We start from the raw sequence: 17,421 nt of genomic DNA on the forward strand, positions 1-17,421 counted from the left end.
ATCCAGGCCAGATGTAGTTGTTGTGAGGTGTTTGTTATGAATCACTGACACTACCTCGCTGATCGTGTGTGTGTTGCTATTAACAAGCCAAAGACAGGTTGACAACAGTTGCACCGTCTGGAGAGATAAATGTCTTTCTGGGATCTCCTTTTCTAGTATTCTTGTAAACATCGGCTGCACAACTGTAATTTAAAAACAAAAAGGTTATATTATCTTGTAATGTGCAGACATTCTGTCTCAATTCGTTGCAGAAGTGGGTTTTTTAATGTGTGTAACTTATCCTGTCTTGTGTTTTTTCTGGGTTCAGAGCAATATAACAAAATAAGCTTGCAGAGCAGGAAAGATGCTAAATAGATGAAAATAAACTTGTGACATGGCATTTATTAGATCTGCACTAAATTCAGACATATCACAATTTCACCATTTGTTCTGAAAGAGCCTTGAGTATCAAACATGTGACCTGACATGGATATCTTTTGACTGGCAACAACTGCAGTGAAATGTGTAACTTTCTACATGTTAGAAATTGCACTTATCACTTTATCTGTTTGTGTTAATTTTTAATTTATTTATTTTTTTGAATAGATGTCTTACCTTAAAATATAAATACTATTTAAATTAACAGAAAGGGTGGTTATATTGGTCTGTCTCACTTGAGATCAAATTGGGCTGTACGTGGCCCATTGACTAAAGCGAGTTTCAAACCCTGACTTTATTGTGTCAAGGCCAAAACTGCTGGACAGCATGCCACCAGGAGAGCATTTGAATTCCCATGATAAGGGCCTTGGAACAGATGTACACACATGTAACACCACTAAATAATTCTACGAGTGTTTACAGGTGTACCAGAAAGTCCCCAGGGTTCTTATAATGCTGTGTGTGTGTGTGTGTGTGTGTGTGTGTGTGTGTGTGTGTGTATATAAATATACACACAACGCTGTGCAGTTCATTTGGGAGGCTGAAGAGTTCAAAGCTCCTTATTGTTTAAGCAGCACCCCTCCCCTGCTCTATGCAGTGTCAGCTGTGATGGCCTATGGACATGTTAATGTATTCTATTAGATAATCAGGCCTGATCACAGGAGGTTTTTCACCCAGCCAAGTGAAGTTGAATGTGTTTTGCAACAACACCTCTACACTCAGTTTCACTGTAGGCCTCCTTTCACAGTAGTTTTGTTTCCTACTGCAGTTTCATCAATGACCTACTGATAGTCTGGCTGTTGTTTATTTGCATGCCACACAATGCCACTCTCCAACCAACTCTTATATAATCATGTTGCTTTTGTTTAATTTATTTGTTGAAAGTGCTGTAATCCTACTTCCATTTTTGCTTGTTTACTTTGGTGCAGATCAATTGACAAATCACCAGATTTGCACTATTTTTTTTTAATTTTTTTAATTTTTAATTTTTTAATTTTTTAATTTTTTTTTTTAGGTCATGCCTACTGCAGGTCATGAAAAAATCATCTGATGACTATCACGCCTCTCCGGATGGTTTATTTAGCTCCAGTATATCAGAGAACGGGCTTAGCAGTAGAGAAAGGGAGAGCTCAGCTGGTTGTGAGAGAGAAGGAGAGAGAGGGAGGGATAGGAGAGTGCAGCTTGATGCATATTAGAGTTCAACAGCCCTCCCCGTGGCCTGGGAGCTCCATTAACAGCATAATACACACTATGTAGGTCAGAGACGCTGCAGTGCTCCACTTCCCCAGCCCAGTGAAACTGACAGGCTGGAACGCCACTGGCGGTCTACTGGGACGGAAGGATGAGAGGCTTTTTTTTTTTTTTTTTTTTTTTTTTTCCCCCCCTCTCCTCCCCTCCTAACGCTCTTTTCTTCATTCCCCTCCCCCACAAACTCTCTCCTCCCATGGTTTCTCTTCCTTGCTCTCTCCCACTCCCTCTTGTTTCTTTGTGCTGTTTTCATGCCTCATGTTTATATGTATGCACACATGTATGGGACTGGATTCTTATGTAATGCAGCAATATACTCAATGTAATGTGTTGGCCTGGGCTGAGTTGACCTGCCGACTGCACATCAGTGCCTCCTGACAGCCGTCTAACCCTGTGGTACTCTCTCTGGCTGTGTCACAGCCTTCAGCTGTCTCATTACTCCTTTGTCCTCGCTGCCAGCTCCTACATGGTGTATGTGCACCATCTAACAGTTGGCGCTAAGAATATCCTGTCACGTGCTTCTAAAATATGATATGTGGTGAAAGTACTTTCATCCATTTAGCATCTTTCCTGTTCTGCAGCAGTCATGGTATTACATTTAATGTCTGTGTGCTGTGTTTTTAATGCAGTTTTGTCTCCTCCCTCCCTCCACCCATTGTTTGTCCCTATTTTTTTTATTTTTTTTTTTATTTTTTCTTTTCACTCTGCAGGATGCTGTTTTGTAACTTTTTATACAAGAAAAGCTGCACTGGAGGCCCAGAATGCACTGCACAACATAAAGACCTTAAGTGGGGTGAGTAGGCACAGCATGGGCTGCTTTTAGCTGCTTGAGCCCCACTACATCCCCTATGCAGGCTGTGAGCTGTACGCTGGCCGATAATGAGCTCTCGGTTCACTGAACGCCTGTCTAGCCTGAGAAATGTCTCAACCCCCACTATCACTTACGCGACACTTAGGACCGGCCTGAACCTCGGCACACTGAATTGCTAAGCGTGCAGGTATCGGGTAAAGCCTGCTTGACCAGGCTGCAGGTTATTCACTGAGACACAGGACCCGATTGCCACAAAGTGGAACAAATTATTAATGCTTGTATTCATGAATTATTGATGCACATCTACATTTTTATTCCCCAAAATTAGAAGCAGGAAAGGAGCTGAAGGCAAGTTGAAGGCTTTCTTTTCGTCCTTTTTTTTTTTTTTTTTTTTTTTTTTTCCCTCCCTCTCTCCCCCCATTTTAACAATGCAGCCCGGTGAGACAGAATGTGGTCCCCTAATACTTAACCCGATCTTCTAGTGAGATTAAAGTCCAGCCAACTGGAATAAGTGCAGTGGCTTGTTAAACATCCACAAAACTGTCTTGTCTATACGTCATTCTGTATTGCCAGCTTTCCAATCAATTTAATCTATACCCAACAACCCCAGCTGTCGATGAAACCAATAGTCCAGTCTTTCAGTAAAAAGAGCTACTGTCAGTGCGCTTGCAGGTAAATATTGAACCGAGCTGATAAATGAGTCTCACAGGCTGAGAATAATGTCCTAGCTCTCTTCTCTGGAAGACTATCAATCAGGCAGACATTTCAAACAAAGTGTGGTCTAACGGCTCAGCTCTCAAATCCCATTCCTGAGTCCTACTGTTACTGGCATTGACTGCAGTTGACTGATTTTTGATTTGCGTGATAGAGGAAAAGCTTGTTTCCCTGTTTGTTTTCTCTCCCTTCTGTGCCTCTCTCTACTTGGTCAGTGACGCTAGCCAGTCCCCACACTGAGCAGGCCATCTGTCTGCTTCTCCTTAGTGCTTGTCAAAAACAAACCCACCACTTTTCATAAGTACAACCTGCTCAGACATCTCATGGCTAGATTTATTTCTTCTTTCACGTCACATGGCATGCAGTGTGCTATAGATGTAGTCACTTGAAGTTCAGTCTTCTTGGAGAAAATTGTTCATTAAGTGGCATGAAATGACAGCATTTGCTCTGCCTCCACTTTCTCACATAACAAGCTTGAGAACAAGCGTCATGTTCAGAGATGTTATGCTGACTGAAATGAGATTTTTCACAGCTCAGATTTGCCACACCTTGTTCTATTTGTATGTGATCCAATAGTGTATTGGGTGTTGACAGACTTGTATCTGGAGGAAGGGAAAAAAGAAACAAAACCTGAAGCTCACTGTACATTTCGAAAGCAATACCAAAGAAGCTTGCTTGTCAAACAGAGTTCTTCTATAGAAGATGAGGGATGTTGTCAGTAGCAATCGATAAGTTCAATCGCGAGTCTACATTACAGCGAGAAGTGAAATTGGATACCGGAGAATTTGATCCCTTACCAGCAACTCTTAGACACTTCCTCCTGAATCTGGCGGCGGTGAGGGATGATGGTCTTACAGCAAAAGAACAAAACAAGAGATGGGGAGAAATGCTCGAAGATGGAAGGATGAGTGAAGACATGAGGCCTTTATGATGAGAGATAACAGAGTTTATAATGGTGACAGATGTGAATGGTTTCCCTACATTTTCTTTTTTTTTTCCCCCTAGATGCATCATCCTATCCAGATGAAACCCGCTGACAGTGAGAAAACAAGTGGTAAGTGGATTCATGCAGGATGACGTAAGCCATGAGATGGAGATGTTGAGGAAAACCTGTAAGGAGAAGGATTAGGTAAAGGCAAATGGGGTGTGAGATTTGAAAAGGGTAAAATTGACAGCAGTACACAGCATCTATATAGTGCAGTGGTTTAAGAGCAGAGCTGGTACAGGATGATATACTTCTGTGTCTAGAGAAGTAGACAGAAGGAAAACAAAGCGGCAAGTCGCAGAGATTTGTGCAAAAGGCTGGCACTCTGAGTGAGAGGCAGAAAATGTGGCAGCATGACAAAGAGAGCACTTGCTTGAACAAGAAAGAGAGGGGTGCAAGATTTTCGCACCTGATGTAAGTGCTGCTTTCACAGCGCCATAATTGTTTGGGTTTCACTAAATAGCCTTCCTGTTTTCGTCTTCCTGCAGCGGTAGAAGACAGAAAACTCTTTGTCGGCATGGTTTCAAAGAAATACGGTGAGAACGAGGTCAGAATGATGTTCTCGTCTTTCGGACAGATCGAAGAGTGCCGAATACTTCGGGGACCGGATGGTCAGAGCAGAGGTAAGCGTGCCTTCGGTGTGGACATGATGTTCAGCACCGCGCATCCGCCATGTTCAGCACACCAGAGTACATATTCTCATCAAGTATTTATGCAGGGCCCCTCCCTAATTCTTCATTGCAACCCCGGCACCCTCAGATCAAGTGCTATTCACCTCCAGTGGCACTTTTTCTGTCCACATAGTGTATCCTCCCATTACTGTGACACTCTGCCTCCACAACTCGCAGTGAAGGGCCACTGCACTTGCTGTCCGCCACAATGGCCCGTCGCCTAGGCAACCGCTGGCTGCCGGTGTTCGTAGGCTCAGCTGGCAGGCGGCTCAGCTCAGCTCCTCCTTTACCGCCTCCTTCATCACACTCTACAAAGGCTGGAATTAGCCTGTCATCGCATCTCCTACATAGCACTCTGCTGAATAAAGCCTCAGATAGCAGGCAGCACGAGGCTCTAGCGTCGATGCTTATATACGATTAAATCCCACAGAAGACACAGCTAGCTATGAATTTCTGCTCTTTTTCTAGTATACGTACGCAGTGTTCCTACAATTTGAAACGGGCCCTATTAGCCTTTGATGTTTGCAGGCCTTGCATATTTTAGTAAATCAAAGCCCTTCAGTGTGTATTTATGTGTGCATTTTCTGTGTATATAATCACGTTGACTGTCTCACCATGACATCACGTAGTCAAGCCTCTCTGGGTGGCAATTTAATCTGTCGATCACCGCTCATCTGACACGTGTTACTGTTCTCCTTGTTGTTCTTTCTTCATGTGCTAACCAGTGAGGGTGGTTCTGTGTGCTTGGGAGTTGCCATTCTCTGTACTGTAATGTCTTTTTTTGGGGTTCATAACGAGTTGTCCAAACCTTTTGTCTTGTTTTTGTTTCTTCTTGTCCCTCCCCCCCTCCCCCTCTCCTATTGTTTCCCCCCTACAGGCTGTGCGTTTGTCACATTTGCTACCAGGGCAATGGCACAGAATGCAATCAAAACCATGCATCACTCTCAAACTATGGAGGTACTGTACCCCTTAGCACCTATTTCTCATTTCCCTCCCCCCCCCCCCTCCCCCATACATTTTGCTGCCCCCTTGTGTTGAAAGATGAGGAACCTGTCCAAGCAGATGGCATCCATTCATCACAAAGCATGAGTCATTTCCAAAACCACTCTTGCTAATTACAAAATTACATTGTCATCTGCAGAATAATTGAATAAAACTCGAAACATTGCCTTTTACATAGCTGCTGAGTTCAGAACTAACAGGACACAAAAAGTGCTGTCATCTTTTATTTTGGGCTGAACTAAATGCATTTCACTTATTGATTCTGATAACAGAGCCTACCCATTAGTGTGCCATTATATTAGTCTGTATTTTGGACTACAGGGGAAAAGAATCCACACTATCAAATATAGGTTATCAGGAAAAAAAATTAGACTGAAACAGCTCCCCTTTTAGACTTCTTAAAAAGTGGGTCTGTGTACTCATATAGCCAATGGAGTCTTTGTGGAAGTAGAGCAGTGGTAATTTGACAGCTAGCAGGTCAGAGGCTCCCCAGTGAAGCATCAGACCAAGTCTAATTAGGAGTCCAACCAAACATAACACTCCTCCTACCAGATTAAACTCTGGGGGGGGGGGGGGGCAGTAGCAGTGCCACCTATTCTGCCCCCACAATCACGTACTCCCCGATTCTCAGCTGCTGTGGGAGTTGCTGCTGGTGCAGAAGCCATTTTCCCTAACCAGCCTGGTCCCCATCTGGCTCTCAACTCTTAAAATACTTTTGCACCGCATGCCTTGTCCATGCGTCTGTCTGAACATGTGACTGTCTGTTTGCGAGAGTCTCCGTATTGTAATGCATTTTTCTTAATGTCTGACATATCCCTGTTTGAATGTTATTTATTGTTAATGTTGTCCATCTGTTGTCTGCCTATTTGTGGACTCGATTAAACTCTTTAACGTGCTTAAATGATTCACCGTCTGCACCATTGTCCTGTGCTTTTATTTATTTGGAATGTGGCCTGGTTTAGCTATGCATGGCACATGTCCTCTCTTTTAGCTTTGATATGAATGCAACAGGCATACAACTATCTTGAGGCATAGAGGAACCAAACCCACCCCACTCCCCCCTTTAAAAAAACAAAAAAAAAAAAAAACGAATTCAAAAAAATCCCTATGCAGTGACTGTCCTTGCATGGGTAAATAAACTTGGTGTGCTTTTGAACCGGTCTAACATCTCTTAACTCTTCACCGCTCCAGGGCTGTTCCTCACCTCTGGTGGTGAAGTTTGCTGACACACAGAGAGATAAGGAGCAGCGACGCCTGCAGCAGCAGCTAGTACAGCAGATTCAGCAGCTCAACAGCGCCTCCACCTGGGGAAACCTGGCTGGGCTGGGGACTCTTTCACCGCAGTACCTGGCTGTGAGTTTTATTAAAGAACACACAGATTAGCCTTAATGTACTAAAACCTTTATAGTTTATCTGTTTAAATATATTGAGTGTACAGAATACACTTGGTAGAGAGCACTGAACCACCTGATAATTATCAATCTATCCCGTGGGTGGGTGAGTGGGTGCGTGAGCGTGCATGTAAGAATTTTATCACCAAGCTTTATGAATGTGTTCCTGTGTTAGGATATTAAGGTCAGGTGATCCCTTTTTTGTTAAGTTTTGGTAATGACTGTTCTAGCTGGAAACACAGCTGCCATTTTGTGTATGACATATCCAACCACATTGTTCTAAGTAATAAAATAATCTGTTGCAAGCTGAAAATGTATTAGGTCATTGTGTAAGCTGAATATTGCACAATACTTTGACCAAAAGTACAAACTGAAACTTGGCTCAGAGTAGAATAATCTTCCTCCTCGAACTGTTTTCTGGCTAAAGGACACTGACATGTGACTTGCATATGCCTTCTCTAATTCAGAGCCAAAGAACATGTGACTTAGATGGCAACAGCTGAGGCGTTTTATGTTTCTGGGACAAAAATGAGACATTGAGCCTGTTGCATGAAGCTGTAAAAGCTGTCGTGCCGTTTATTTAATTTAAACCTCGCATAACTTTTTGCCTTCTGGTCAAAATGTGTTGCCTCTTGCTAACATTGTCAAAATAATGACATGGAGTATAAATCTTGGTCCCGAGTTGTTCCTGTGCATCAGATAATTTTCCACAGATTAGACAAACAGTGAATAGTTTGCTACGGGCCATTCGATCCCTATACAACCGTTGCAAGAGCTTGGTTCGTATTGCCGGCAATAAGTTGGACTCGTTCCCGGTGGGTGATGGGCTCCGCCAGGGCTGCCCTTTGTCTCCGGTTCTGTTCATAATTTTTATGGACAGGATTTCTAGGCGCAGCCAAGTGGCGGAGGGCTTTCGCTTTGGTGGCCTCAGAATCTCATCTCTGATTTTTGCGGATGATGTGGTTCTGTTGGCTTCATCGGGTGAGGGCCTCCAGCTCGCACTGGAACGGTTCGCAGCCGAGTGTGAAGCAGCGGGAATGAGGATCAGCACCTCCAAATCTGAGGCCATGGTTCTCAGCCGGAAAAGGGTGGAGTGGCCACTCCGGGTCGGGGATGAGTTCCTGCCCCAAGTGGAGGAGTTCAAGTATCTCGGGGTCTTGTTCGCGAGTGATGGGAGAAGGGAGCCGGAGATCGACAGACGGATTGCGGCTGCAGTAATGCAGACGCTGCACCGGTCCGTCGTGGTGAAGAGGGAGCCGAGTGTAAAAGCGAAGCTCTCAATTTACCGGTCGATCTACGTCCCTACCCTCACCTATGGCCACGAGCTGTGGGTAGTGACCGAAAGAACGAGATCGCGGATACAAGCGGCAGAAATGAGCTTCCTCCGAAGGGTGGCTGGCCTCTCCCTTAGAGATAGGGTGAGAAGTTCGGCCATCCGGGAGGGGCTCAGAGTAGAGCAGCTGCTGCTCCACATCGAAAGGAGCCAGCTGAGGTGGTTCGGGCATCTGACAAGGATGCCCCCTGGGCGCCTCCTGGGTGAGGTGTTCCAGGCATGTCCCACCGGGAGGAGGCCCCGGGGCAGACCCAGGACACGCTGGAGAGATTATATCTCTCGGCTGGCCTGGGAACGCCTTGGTATTCCCCCGGATAAGCTGGAGGAGGTGGCTGGGGAGAGGGAGGTCTGGGCCTCTTTGCTTGGGCTGCTGCCCCCGCGACCCGGCCTCGGATAAAGCGGATGAAGATGGATGGATGGATGAATAGTTTAGTCCCCAAATTTAAAGAGGATTTAATAATGTTAGGAAAAAATAATATTAATTATCATGTCTGATCTAATTTTGTTTTCTAGATTTGACTTTTGTTTTCTTTCATATCTTGACAGCTGCTCCAGCAGGCCACTTCTCTCAGTAACCAAGGCAGTCTCAATGGTATTCAAAGGCTAGGAGGTGAGTTTCAGAAGATCAGTTTACGAGTCGTAGGAATGCAAAAAGAACAAGCTGTTAGGGCTGGGCGATATGGCCTAAAATTCATATCGCGATATAATTTGAAGCACGTGCGGTAACGAGATATATATCACAATATTCTATTCTTCTGTATAACGTATTTTCCACAGTATAAGGCACACTTAAAATCCTTTAATTTTCTCAAAAATCGAGAGTGTGCCTTATGTATGAATTCTGGTTGTGCTTACTCACCTCGAACCGATTTTGGCGTTATGTTAAAAAATGTTTTAGTACAACTTTGGCAAGCTGCACGGCTTGATGGATTGTCAGAGCATTATGGCTGCCGTAGTGAGGAGCTTTGCGGCGTAATCTGGGTCCAAAACTCCATCCCTTCAGGTCCCAAAGTCAAACGAACATTGAGTTAAAAACGGTCTAAATTCTTTCATCTTTAATTAAATCATCAGCGTTGCTGCTTTATCGGGTGTAACAATTAAGTTTAACATCCAGGCATCCATGAAAACAGAATTTATTAATTTTAACAGAGTTAGAAGTTAGCAGGAAGTTAGCTCGCTAGTTTCCACGTAAACATGACATGCCATGTTCTGACTGAGAGATTTTTTTTAAACTAATTAAAACGTACAGCTCTGCTACCACTTCCAACATAAATGAAGACAGAAAACTAAACAGGAGTGGCGTTTGCAGGGTTACTGAAGTTGGACTACCTGGTATATAATGTTGTGCTATGTGATTGCTAGCGACACAGCTATGTTAGCATAACATTAGCACAGTGAAGCTGGAGGATGAACGCCAACTTTTTTTCCACTCGATAAAAGTTAACGTGAGGGATTCTGGTGGTTAGAGACAAATGCAATCGCATAGCGGGATGCTATACAGGGGCCAAACTTCAGTCAGGAGAACAATTAAGATTATTCATCCACAATACAAGGTTAGTTATTAATATACTGCAACAACATGGGAATAGAACAGCTGCGAGAGAATTCAACATTAATGAATCAATGTTATGGAAGTGGAGGAAGCGCAGTTTTTGGCTTTCCCCATATTTCAAAAGTGCTTCATCTCTTTGCTATGACTGTCGCCGGGCATAATTTGAATCAAATCCCTCAAATCACTTTTTTATTGTCATATCACATGTGCAGGTACATTGGTACAGCACATGCGAGTGAAATTCTTGTGTGCGAGCTTCACAAGCAACAGAGTTGTGCAAAATACAATAACATAAACAGGCAAAGTATACGAATGGCTAAATCTGAAACTAATAAATATATGTACAATATATAATAGTATATGCCAAAAAAAAAAATTCTGGATGTATATACTAAATGTTTTTCTCTGTGTGTGTGTGTGTGTGTGTGTGTGTGTGTGTGTGTGTGTGTGTGTGTGTGTGTGTGTGTGTGTGTGTGTGTGTGTGTGTGTGTGTGTGTGTACACATATTTTACAAATTAAATAGTCAATAAATAAAATATATAAAAATATACAGAGTTGAGACATGTGCAAAACAGTGGCATTACTATACAGTATGGAGTGCATAATGTTGAAGTTCCAGTAGTGGAGGTGAGGTGTCTATGACGTGCAGATGATAATGGTTGTAGCCGCTGCGATGCTTTCAACCAAAACAGGCGCAGCTTGATGACATCAACATGCGCAATCGTGATAGAGCGATATAGTCAAAATCTCTATTGTTGGCCAAATTTATATCGTTTCTATCGCCCACCCCTACAAGCTGTGCTGCTCATGTCACCAGCCCTCTGTCTCGCTGCGCTTCGCCCACATGCTTTTAAGTACCTTAAATTACATTACTCTTTTCAGATCAGTGGCACGCTAATTGCCAATAATGCTATTTTCAGCCTATTCCGGCTGCTTGAAGACAAACTGCTCATCCCTCTGCCTTGGTCATATTAAAAGCCAATGTGAAGAGCTTGAAAACTACAGATGGGGTGCTAAAACGAATGATAAATCTTCAAGTTGGAATTCATATTAGATGGATTTGATAGATCAAGTCTGCTTCTTTTGTTGGTCATGCTAAAGTAATATACTGTATTTAAAATGTTAAAATAGCTTCCCGATCCAGGTTTAAGTGGCTTGAATTTGCACTCTCCCTCATGACCAGTGGGGGGCGACTTCTCTTGTCAATTTATTGTGCCAGCATTCAAAAAGCAAGGCGTTTTTTTTGTTTTTTTAATGTGGCCCTACCCTGTAATTGACAAGTAGCCACTGTATGAGGATGACATTTGTCACTAAGGCTACGTTCACACTGCAGGCGAAAGCGCATCAAATCCGATTTTTTTTGACCCTATGCGACCCATATCCGATCATGCTATGACAGTGTGAACGGCGCAAATCCGATATTTTCAAATCCGATCTGGGTCACTTTCGTATGTGGTACTGAATCCGATACATATCCGATGTTTTAGAAAGCGACTGCTGTTTGAACGGTCAAGTCGCATTAAATCCGCCTTTTACGTCACCGACACAAGACTGAAGCCAATTATCAGCGCCCGAGAAGACATCGCGAACGCTTCCTGGCCATCCAGTGTAGATGTTAGTGAAACTGTTGGGAAGACAATGTGAACATTTTATTTGTACTGTATAATCTGCAGATTCTGACAGAAATCTGCAGCTATCATTTGAAGCACCGCTCCTCTCTTAAACAGCAATAAGGATCATTATTAGGTTATTTACATTATTATGTAAATAACAAAATAACTTAAAGCAAAAATTGGGAAACGAAGTCCGAAGTCTGCATATTAAGGGCCATCAGTCAAACAATACTGTTGCTCTGGGTCTAAACAGAGCTCGTTGTGTGTGACAGCTTCTTTTGCGCATGCGGGCCGCTTTGAGCGTTCACACTAGAGCGCGTTTGCTGTCGCATTTTATTTGTAGTGTGAACGAGCAGACAAAAAAATCGGATTTGATCAAAAAATCGGAATTGAGCATTAAGACCTGCAGTGTGAACGTAGCCTAAGTCAGAGCCATCCTGGTTTTAAATCTCCAAAATGGTAAATGGAAGAAAAATATGAGGTTTTACAGCCGTGTCCATCTTGCATTCTCTGAGATCTGAGAATGTGATTTGGTGATGGTAAATTTCCCAATATCCAAGCAGTTTAATATAGAGGAAAGCTTTTAAATGAATGGCAGCACATCCTATTTTAAACTTTAAAAATTCATTGTTTGTTCTTTTGCTTTTAAAATCTATGTATTTCTTCCATGACTACTTTCAAATTTATGCTGTATGCAGAAAAATTCAGTCTTTGATAATTCGCGTGTCTTTGTACTCTCAGCGGGTGTGAATCCACTTCAGCTGCAGAACCTGGCCACATTAGCTGCCGCTGCAGCTGCAGCTCAGAGTTCTGCCAGCCCAACTTCCACCAGCGCTCTGTCTACCAGCAGCGGTGCCCTGGGAGCTCTTGCCAGTCCAGGTAATTAAACACAAACATGAGATGAATTTTGAATGCTGCCTGTACAATACATACAACAGTTCTGTGAGTCGAGCCCCATGGCAGCATCATGACTAGTTAGTTTTGTTAGGGGTGTGTTTTGGCATGGTCTGGCTGTAATTGCTTGAGTCGCCACCTCTGCTCTTTGTGTACTAATTCATGTATAATATATTAACTAAAGTATAAAGATTCACTCTCTCGCTGATTGAGGTGTACAGTGCATGTCCACAGTCGGGCCACTTCTCCTCTGCAAATCTCCCTCATCTACTATTTGCCTAACAGCCCTCAGCCATTCCTCATTTACTTTATGGGAGTTAATCACCCACATATAAAAATTTTATGAGAGCCCCCATTTCCCTTCAATCTGTGTAAATATACATTGGCTCCATCTGTCTAAGTTTAACATATGGCTGCTTTACTAATGACCGCTCCTCTCTGTGAGACAGATTTTTAACTGCCTCATCTCTGCCATGTCCTCCTCTATAACCATAACAATGTGAGGCAGATGTAAGGTTTTAAGAATATCTTTTTTTTTTCTTTTCTTTTTTTTTTGTCATTTGTCAACAGTTGGGTCAACAGCAGGGTCCAGTGCTGCCGCTGCCGTGAACCCCTTGGCATCTCTGGGGACTCTGCAAGGTCTCACTGGGACCTCTGTGGGCCTCAACAACCTTAACGCTCTCACCAGCAGCGTCAGTGGTGAGAATCTCCTTATTTAAAAACTGGATACAAGCCAAAAAAAGGAAGATGCATGTTGATGTTGGGTCCCCATGCTCAATGGGTACTATTAAACTTTTGCTTCTTACAGGTATGGGGGCCATGAACGGGGGTCTGGGAGCCTCCATGGCCAACGGGTCAGCAGTCAGCTCTATGGATGCCCTAACCCAGGCCTACTCAGGGATGCAGCAGTACACAGCGTCTGCCCTGCCCGCCCTCTACAGCCAGTCTCTCCTTCAGCAGAGTGTGGCTGGCAGTCAGAAGGAAGGTGAGAAGATCCCTGGCACACATCACCCAATAAGAATTTTCAGAAGTTTCTTCCTAAATGCAATGAACTTTTATGTTTACCGTAAATGTTTTGTGTGCATTTGAATTCACGTCTAACTAGAGTATCTGAATTTCTTACCAAATGGAGTAGGGCCAGAGGGCGCCAACCTGTTCATCTATCACCTGCCCCAGGAGTGTGGGGACCAGGATCTTCTGCAGATGTTCATGCCTTTTGGAAATGTGGTCTCCGCCAAAGTTTTCATTGACAAACAGACCAATCTGAGCAAGTGCTTTGGTAAGTGTGGTGACACTGCTGGCGTTTCCCTGGTTACATCAGTTAATGGCATAGCAGCTTTGTTTCACTGCAGATTTAAAATTTAAATGGAGTCTAAGTGCTCTGTAAAGATGAACATGTTGATACTTGTATTTTCTATGTAAATGGATTAGATGCATGCATGTATGTCTGACCGGAGGTGGTATTAAATATCATTTGCATTAGTGTTTTACTGAGTGCAAGCAGTACACCAGTATTGTGATGTAACACCACCTCAAATGCAAATTTAAAGCAGTGAGTGAAAATGGTGCAAAAATTGAAGAGTATGTAATAATGCACATGCTTTTGTGCATTACGTTAACATGGCTAAGTCGCAGTTCACTATCAAAGTGCTAGAATAAAGGTAACTCTGACTGTAGTTGAGGGAAGCTGAATAGTTTTATGGCCTTGGGGACAGAAGGTCGTCAGTCTCTCTGTCAGAGCAGGTTTGAGACAGCAGTCTGTTGGACATGCTGCTCTTCCTGCCCTCTAAATCTCAGATTCACAAGGCAGTATTTATAGTTGTGACCCTTCTCTCTGACATTAACTGGCAGAGAGAAAAATAAAACACCATGTGGCTTTCCTCTGCAGCCTGTCCAGCCACATGGTGTCCAAATATGTGTAAAACTGATGAGTCATCTTGTTTAATTTCCCCTTAAAACCAAAATAAATTACACAATACACTTTTGAGGTATAAATTACGAAAACACCCAATGCAGCAAATATGATTCACATTTAAACTTTGATATGGAAATTATTTTGTACATTTTGTCAGAAGGTTCACTAAACACTCAGTTTAGCTAAAATTAGATTTTTCTGGTAGTTATTTCATGGTTTGTGCTTTTAAAGGGAAAGATTGCAACCTCTCCAGTCACTTCCTCATCCTGTGGATGGGCTCCAGCTTTCCTGTTGTGAACTGCAGGTAGTGACTGCAGTCCTTGTTTTGCTCTGCTGTCCGTTTGATATAGAGGCACGTGAACCAGTACTCCACCTGCTGGAGGTTCTGGTTAGTGGCTCTTAAACTTTTAGTGGATTTCTAGAGCAGAAAAAGAACTACATTCACCATGTGCAATCCATGATGGTGAAGATGGAGTCTGTCTGGCTACAGGAAGGCAGATGCCAAGGAGAGGGGGTGATGGTCAGCCTGGTGATATGGAAATGAAATGTTGGCATTAAGTTGCTGTTTTGTAATGTATTCAGTTTAGTTTTTCTTTTTTCTCAGGGTTCGTCAGCTATGACAATCCTGTGTCTGCACAAGCTGCCATCCAGGCCATGAATGGTTTCCAGATTGGCATGAAGAGGCTGAAGGTTCAGCTGAAACGCTCCAAGAACGACAGCAAACCCTACTGATCCTAGCCCCGGGGCCTTCCCCCTCCCCAGCTCTAAAGCTAGCACTGCTAGGGTAAGTTCACCCTCCAGCCAAGGTCACCACAGCAGAGACTCAGTGGGGCAAGGGGACAGAAGCCCATCACAGGAGGGAGACTCGGCCTATTCCTTAAAAAAGAAAAAAAAATGTTTGCAATGATCTTTCCACATTTTTGCTGTATTTCATTCCTGCGGTTTTGTCATGTAATTTGAGTCTGATTTAGTATTTTAATGTATATGATTATTTATGACTATCACTGGAGTCAGTGTTCGCTGGAGGTATTTTGTGTCACTGTATTTAGTGGAGAGCATCAGATGTTTCCATGCCATTTCATTGCCTTCAGGTCAAGCTAGACAGGTTGACTAAGGATCAGTTGTTGTTTCTGAAGCTAGGTCACAAGGACCCCCGAGCCCAGAGCTTTAGCCTGTGTTTGGCTGTTTACGTGCAGTTTGTCTCATCCGTATCATTGTCAATGTGAAACTCTTTTCTACGCTAGATTTTCCAGTCTTCACCACACCTCTCTTCTACCCCCTCCCCTCTGTTTCTCTCTCTGTCATCTTTCATTATCTAAGCCATGTTGAGCTAGGCTACCTCTCTGCGTCTTTATTAACAACCTCTTCCAGTCATTCCATCCATCCTCCAAGTCTCCCACAAGGGACTGGCTCTAGATGGATCTCTTTGGGTGCCAAGTATACAGTTTGTGCATGTTGGAGTCTCTGCCATATGTCCTGGTGGTGTCACTTCCTTAAATCTGTGTATTATTGTTTTGTTTTTTGTGCGTTGGGAGAGGAGGGGGGGTTGCCCGTCCCCCCTGTTGTCCTTACTGTATATGTGGTGACTGGCATTATTTTTGTTTTTTTGTGCCTCATGGCTAAATGATTCTTGTGCTGTGCCCCTAACTTTCTCTTCTCTCCTCTTTGTCCTCTCTCTTTCTCTCTCTCCTCTCTTCCTTTTGTGTTTTTGTTCCTTTTTAGAACAAATCTCCATGCCTGTTTGCTCATCATTAGCCTAGCATGTCTTCATGATGTTGAAAGACAAGCCAAACTCCTGGCCCACATCATCCCACCATTGTCTGTGATGTCTCTCTAAGCTCGCCTGACCCCAATACCTGGCCACCCACTGACCTTGACCTTAGCTCAACCTGATTTTTCTGCATGTATATTCATTTTTGTTTTCGTTTGCTTTTTCTGTATAGAAATGTGACGGGTGGGAGAGAGGTCAAGCAAAATCAATGTGAAAACTTTACCTAGGTTAAGTTCATTTGAGTGACCTGTTTTTTGTTTTTGTTTTTTTGCGAATGTTTTAAAAAGAAAAAACCTGTGGGATTTCTTACTTTTAATTTAGCTTTGTGGGACTTTTTTTTTTTTAATGTTTTTTCTTTTTACCTCTCTCAGTAAAGCTCACTTGAAAGTTGATTACAGGGATTGGCACACAGCTGTGCTATTTGGTGCCATTAGCAATATGTTGGCTTCTTAAAAAAAATGCTACAGACCACTTTCCAACACTTTTGAAAGTCTGACCATTAAAATCCCTCTCAGTGCTCTGTAATGATCTCTACATTTTGCAGGCAGCGTGAAGACTTACACCAAGGCTATTTAAAAAAGAAAAAGAAAAATTCATTTATAAAAATATCCAGTGTTTTTCTTTTTCTTTGATTTCTTTTTGGGTTTTTTGTTTTTGAACTATTGATGGCACAATAAAAGGTACATTGCTCTGTTGAGAGAAATGACTACCTACATGAGTCAACTTTTTTAGAACTGATTCACAAATAGACAATCTGTGGTTTAAATGCACACTTAGATTAACTATATTTTATACCATTGAATCTATAGAAGTTTAACTAACAGAACCCAGGCAAACGTTGGGTTTTTTGTAGATTACGTTGTAATGTCATCTGTGTTTGGGCAGGGAGGGGGGGCAGGGGCGGGAGGGTCTTCAGTGTACTACATTTTTAAAGAGGACTAAAAATCTGTTTGATCAGCATGACCATTTGAGGGTCATTTCTAGTAAATTAAAAAGTTCAAAATTCCTCTGCTTTAATTGTAATTTTGTTTTCTGGTTTAAATTCTTTTTTTCTTTTTTTTTTTTTTTTTCCTTTTTTTTTAAGGGTCATATTTTGAGCCTTCC

The 17,421-nt window shown here is 42.8% G+C and overlaps 1 protein-coding gene across 3 annotated transcripts in view; it reads left to right on the forward strand.

Annotated features, from left to right (window-relative positions):
- LOC309710391 (CUGBP Elav-like family member 2) overlaps positions 1-17,421 on the forward strand; it is a 33,274-nt gene extending 15,853 nt beyond the window's left edge. For 2 of the 3 annotated variants that reach the window (XM_082539797.1, XM_082539796.1), the window contains exons 3-14: positions 2,376-2,458; positions 4,196-4,244; positions 4,664-4,798; positions 5,724-5,803; positions 7,040-7,201; positions 9,119-9,182; positions 12,479-12,616; positions 13,202-13,330; positions 13,440-13,616; positions 13,767-13,910; positions 15,151-15,330; positions 16,269-17,421. In XM_082539797.1, coding sequence (XP_082395923.1) covers positions 2,376-2,458; positions 4,196-4,244; positions 4,664-4,798; positions 5,724-5,803; positions 7,040-7,201; positions 9,119-9,182; positions 12,479-12,616; positions 13,202-13,330; positions 13,440-13,616; positions 13,767-13,910; positions 15,151-15,278 — 1,289 coding nt within the window. In that variant the 3' untranslated portion in view covers positions 15,279-15,330; positions 16,269-17,421. Of the gene's footprint in view, positions 1-2,375; positions 2,459-4,195; positions 4,245-4,663; positions 4,799-5,723; positions 5,804-7,039; positions 7,202-9,118; positions 9,183-12,478; positions 12,617-13,201; positions 13,331-13,439; positions 13,617-13,763; positions 13,911-15,150; positions 15,331-16,268 lie in introns of all 3 variants that reach the window. The other variant, XM_082539795.1, reaches the window with a different exon arrangement.

The sequence above is a fragment of the Aulonocara stuartgranti genome (genome assembly GCF_965226115.1).
Source record: "Aulonocara stuartgranti genome assembly, chromosome: 7".
NCBI classification, from domain to species: Eukaryota; Metazoa; Chordata; class Actinopteri; order Cichliformes; family Cichlidae; genus Aulonocara; species Aulonocara stuartgranti.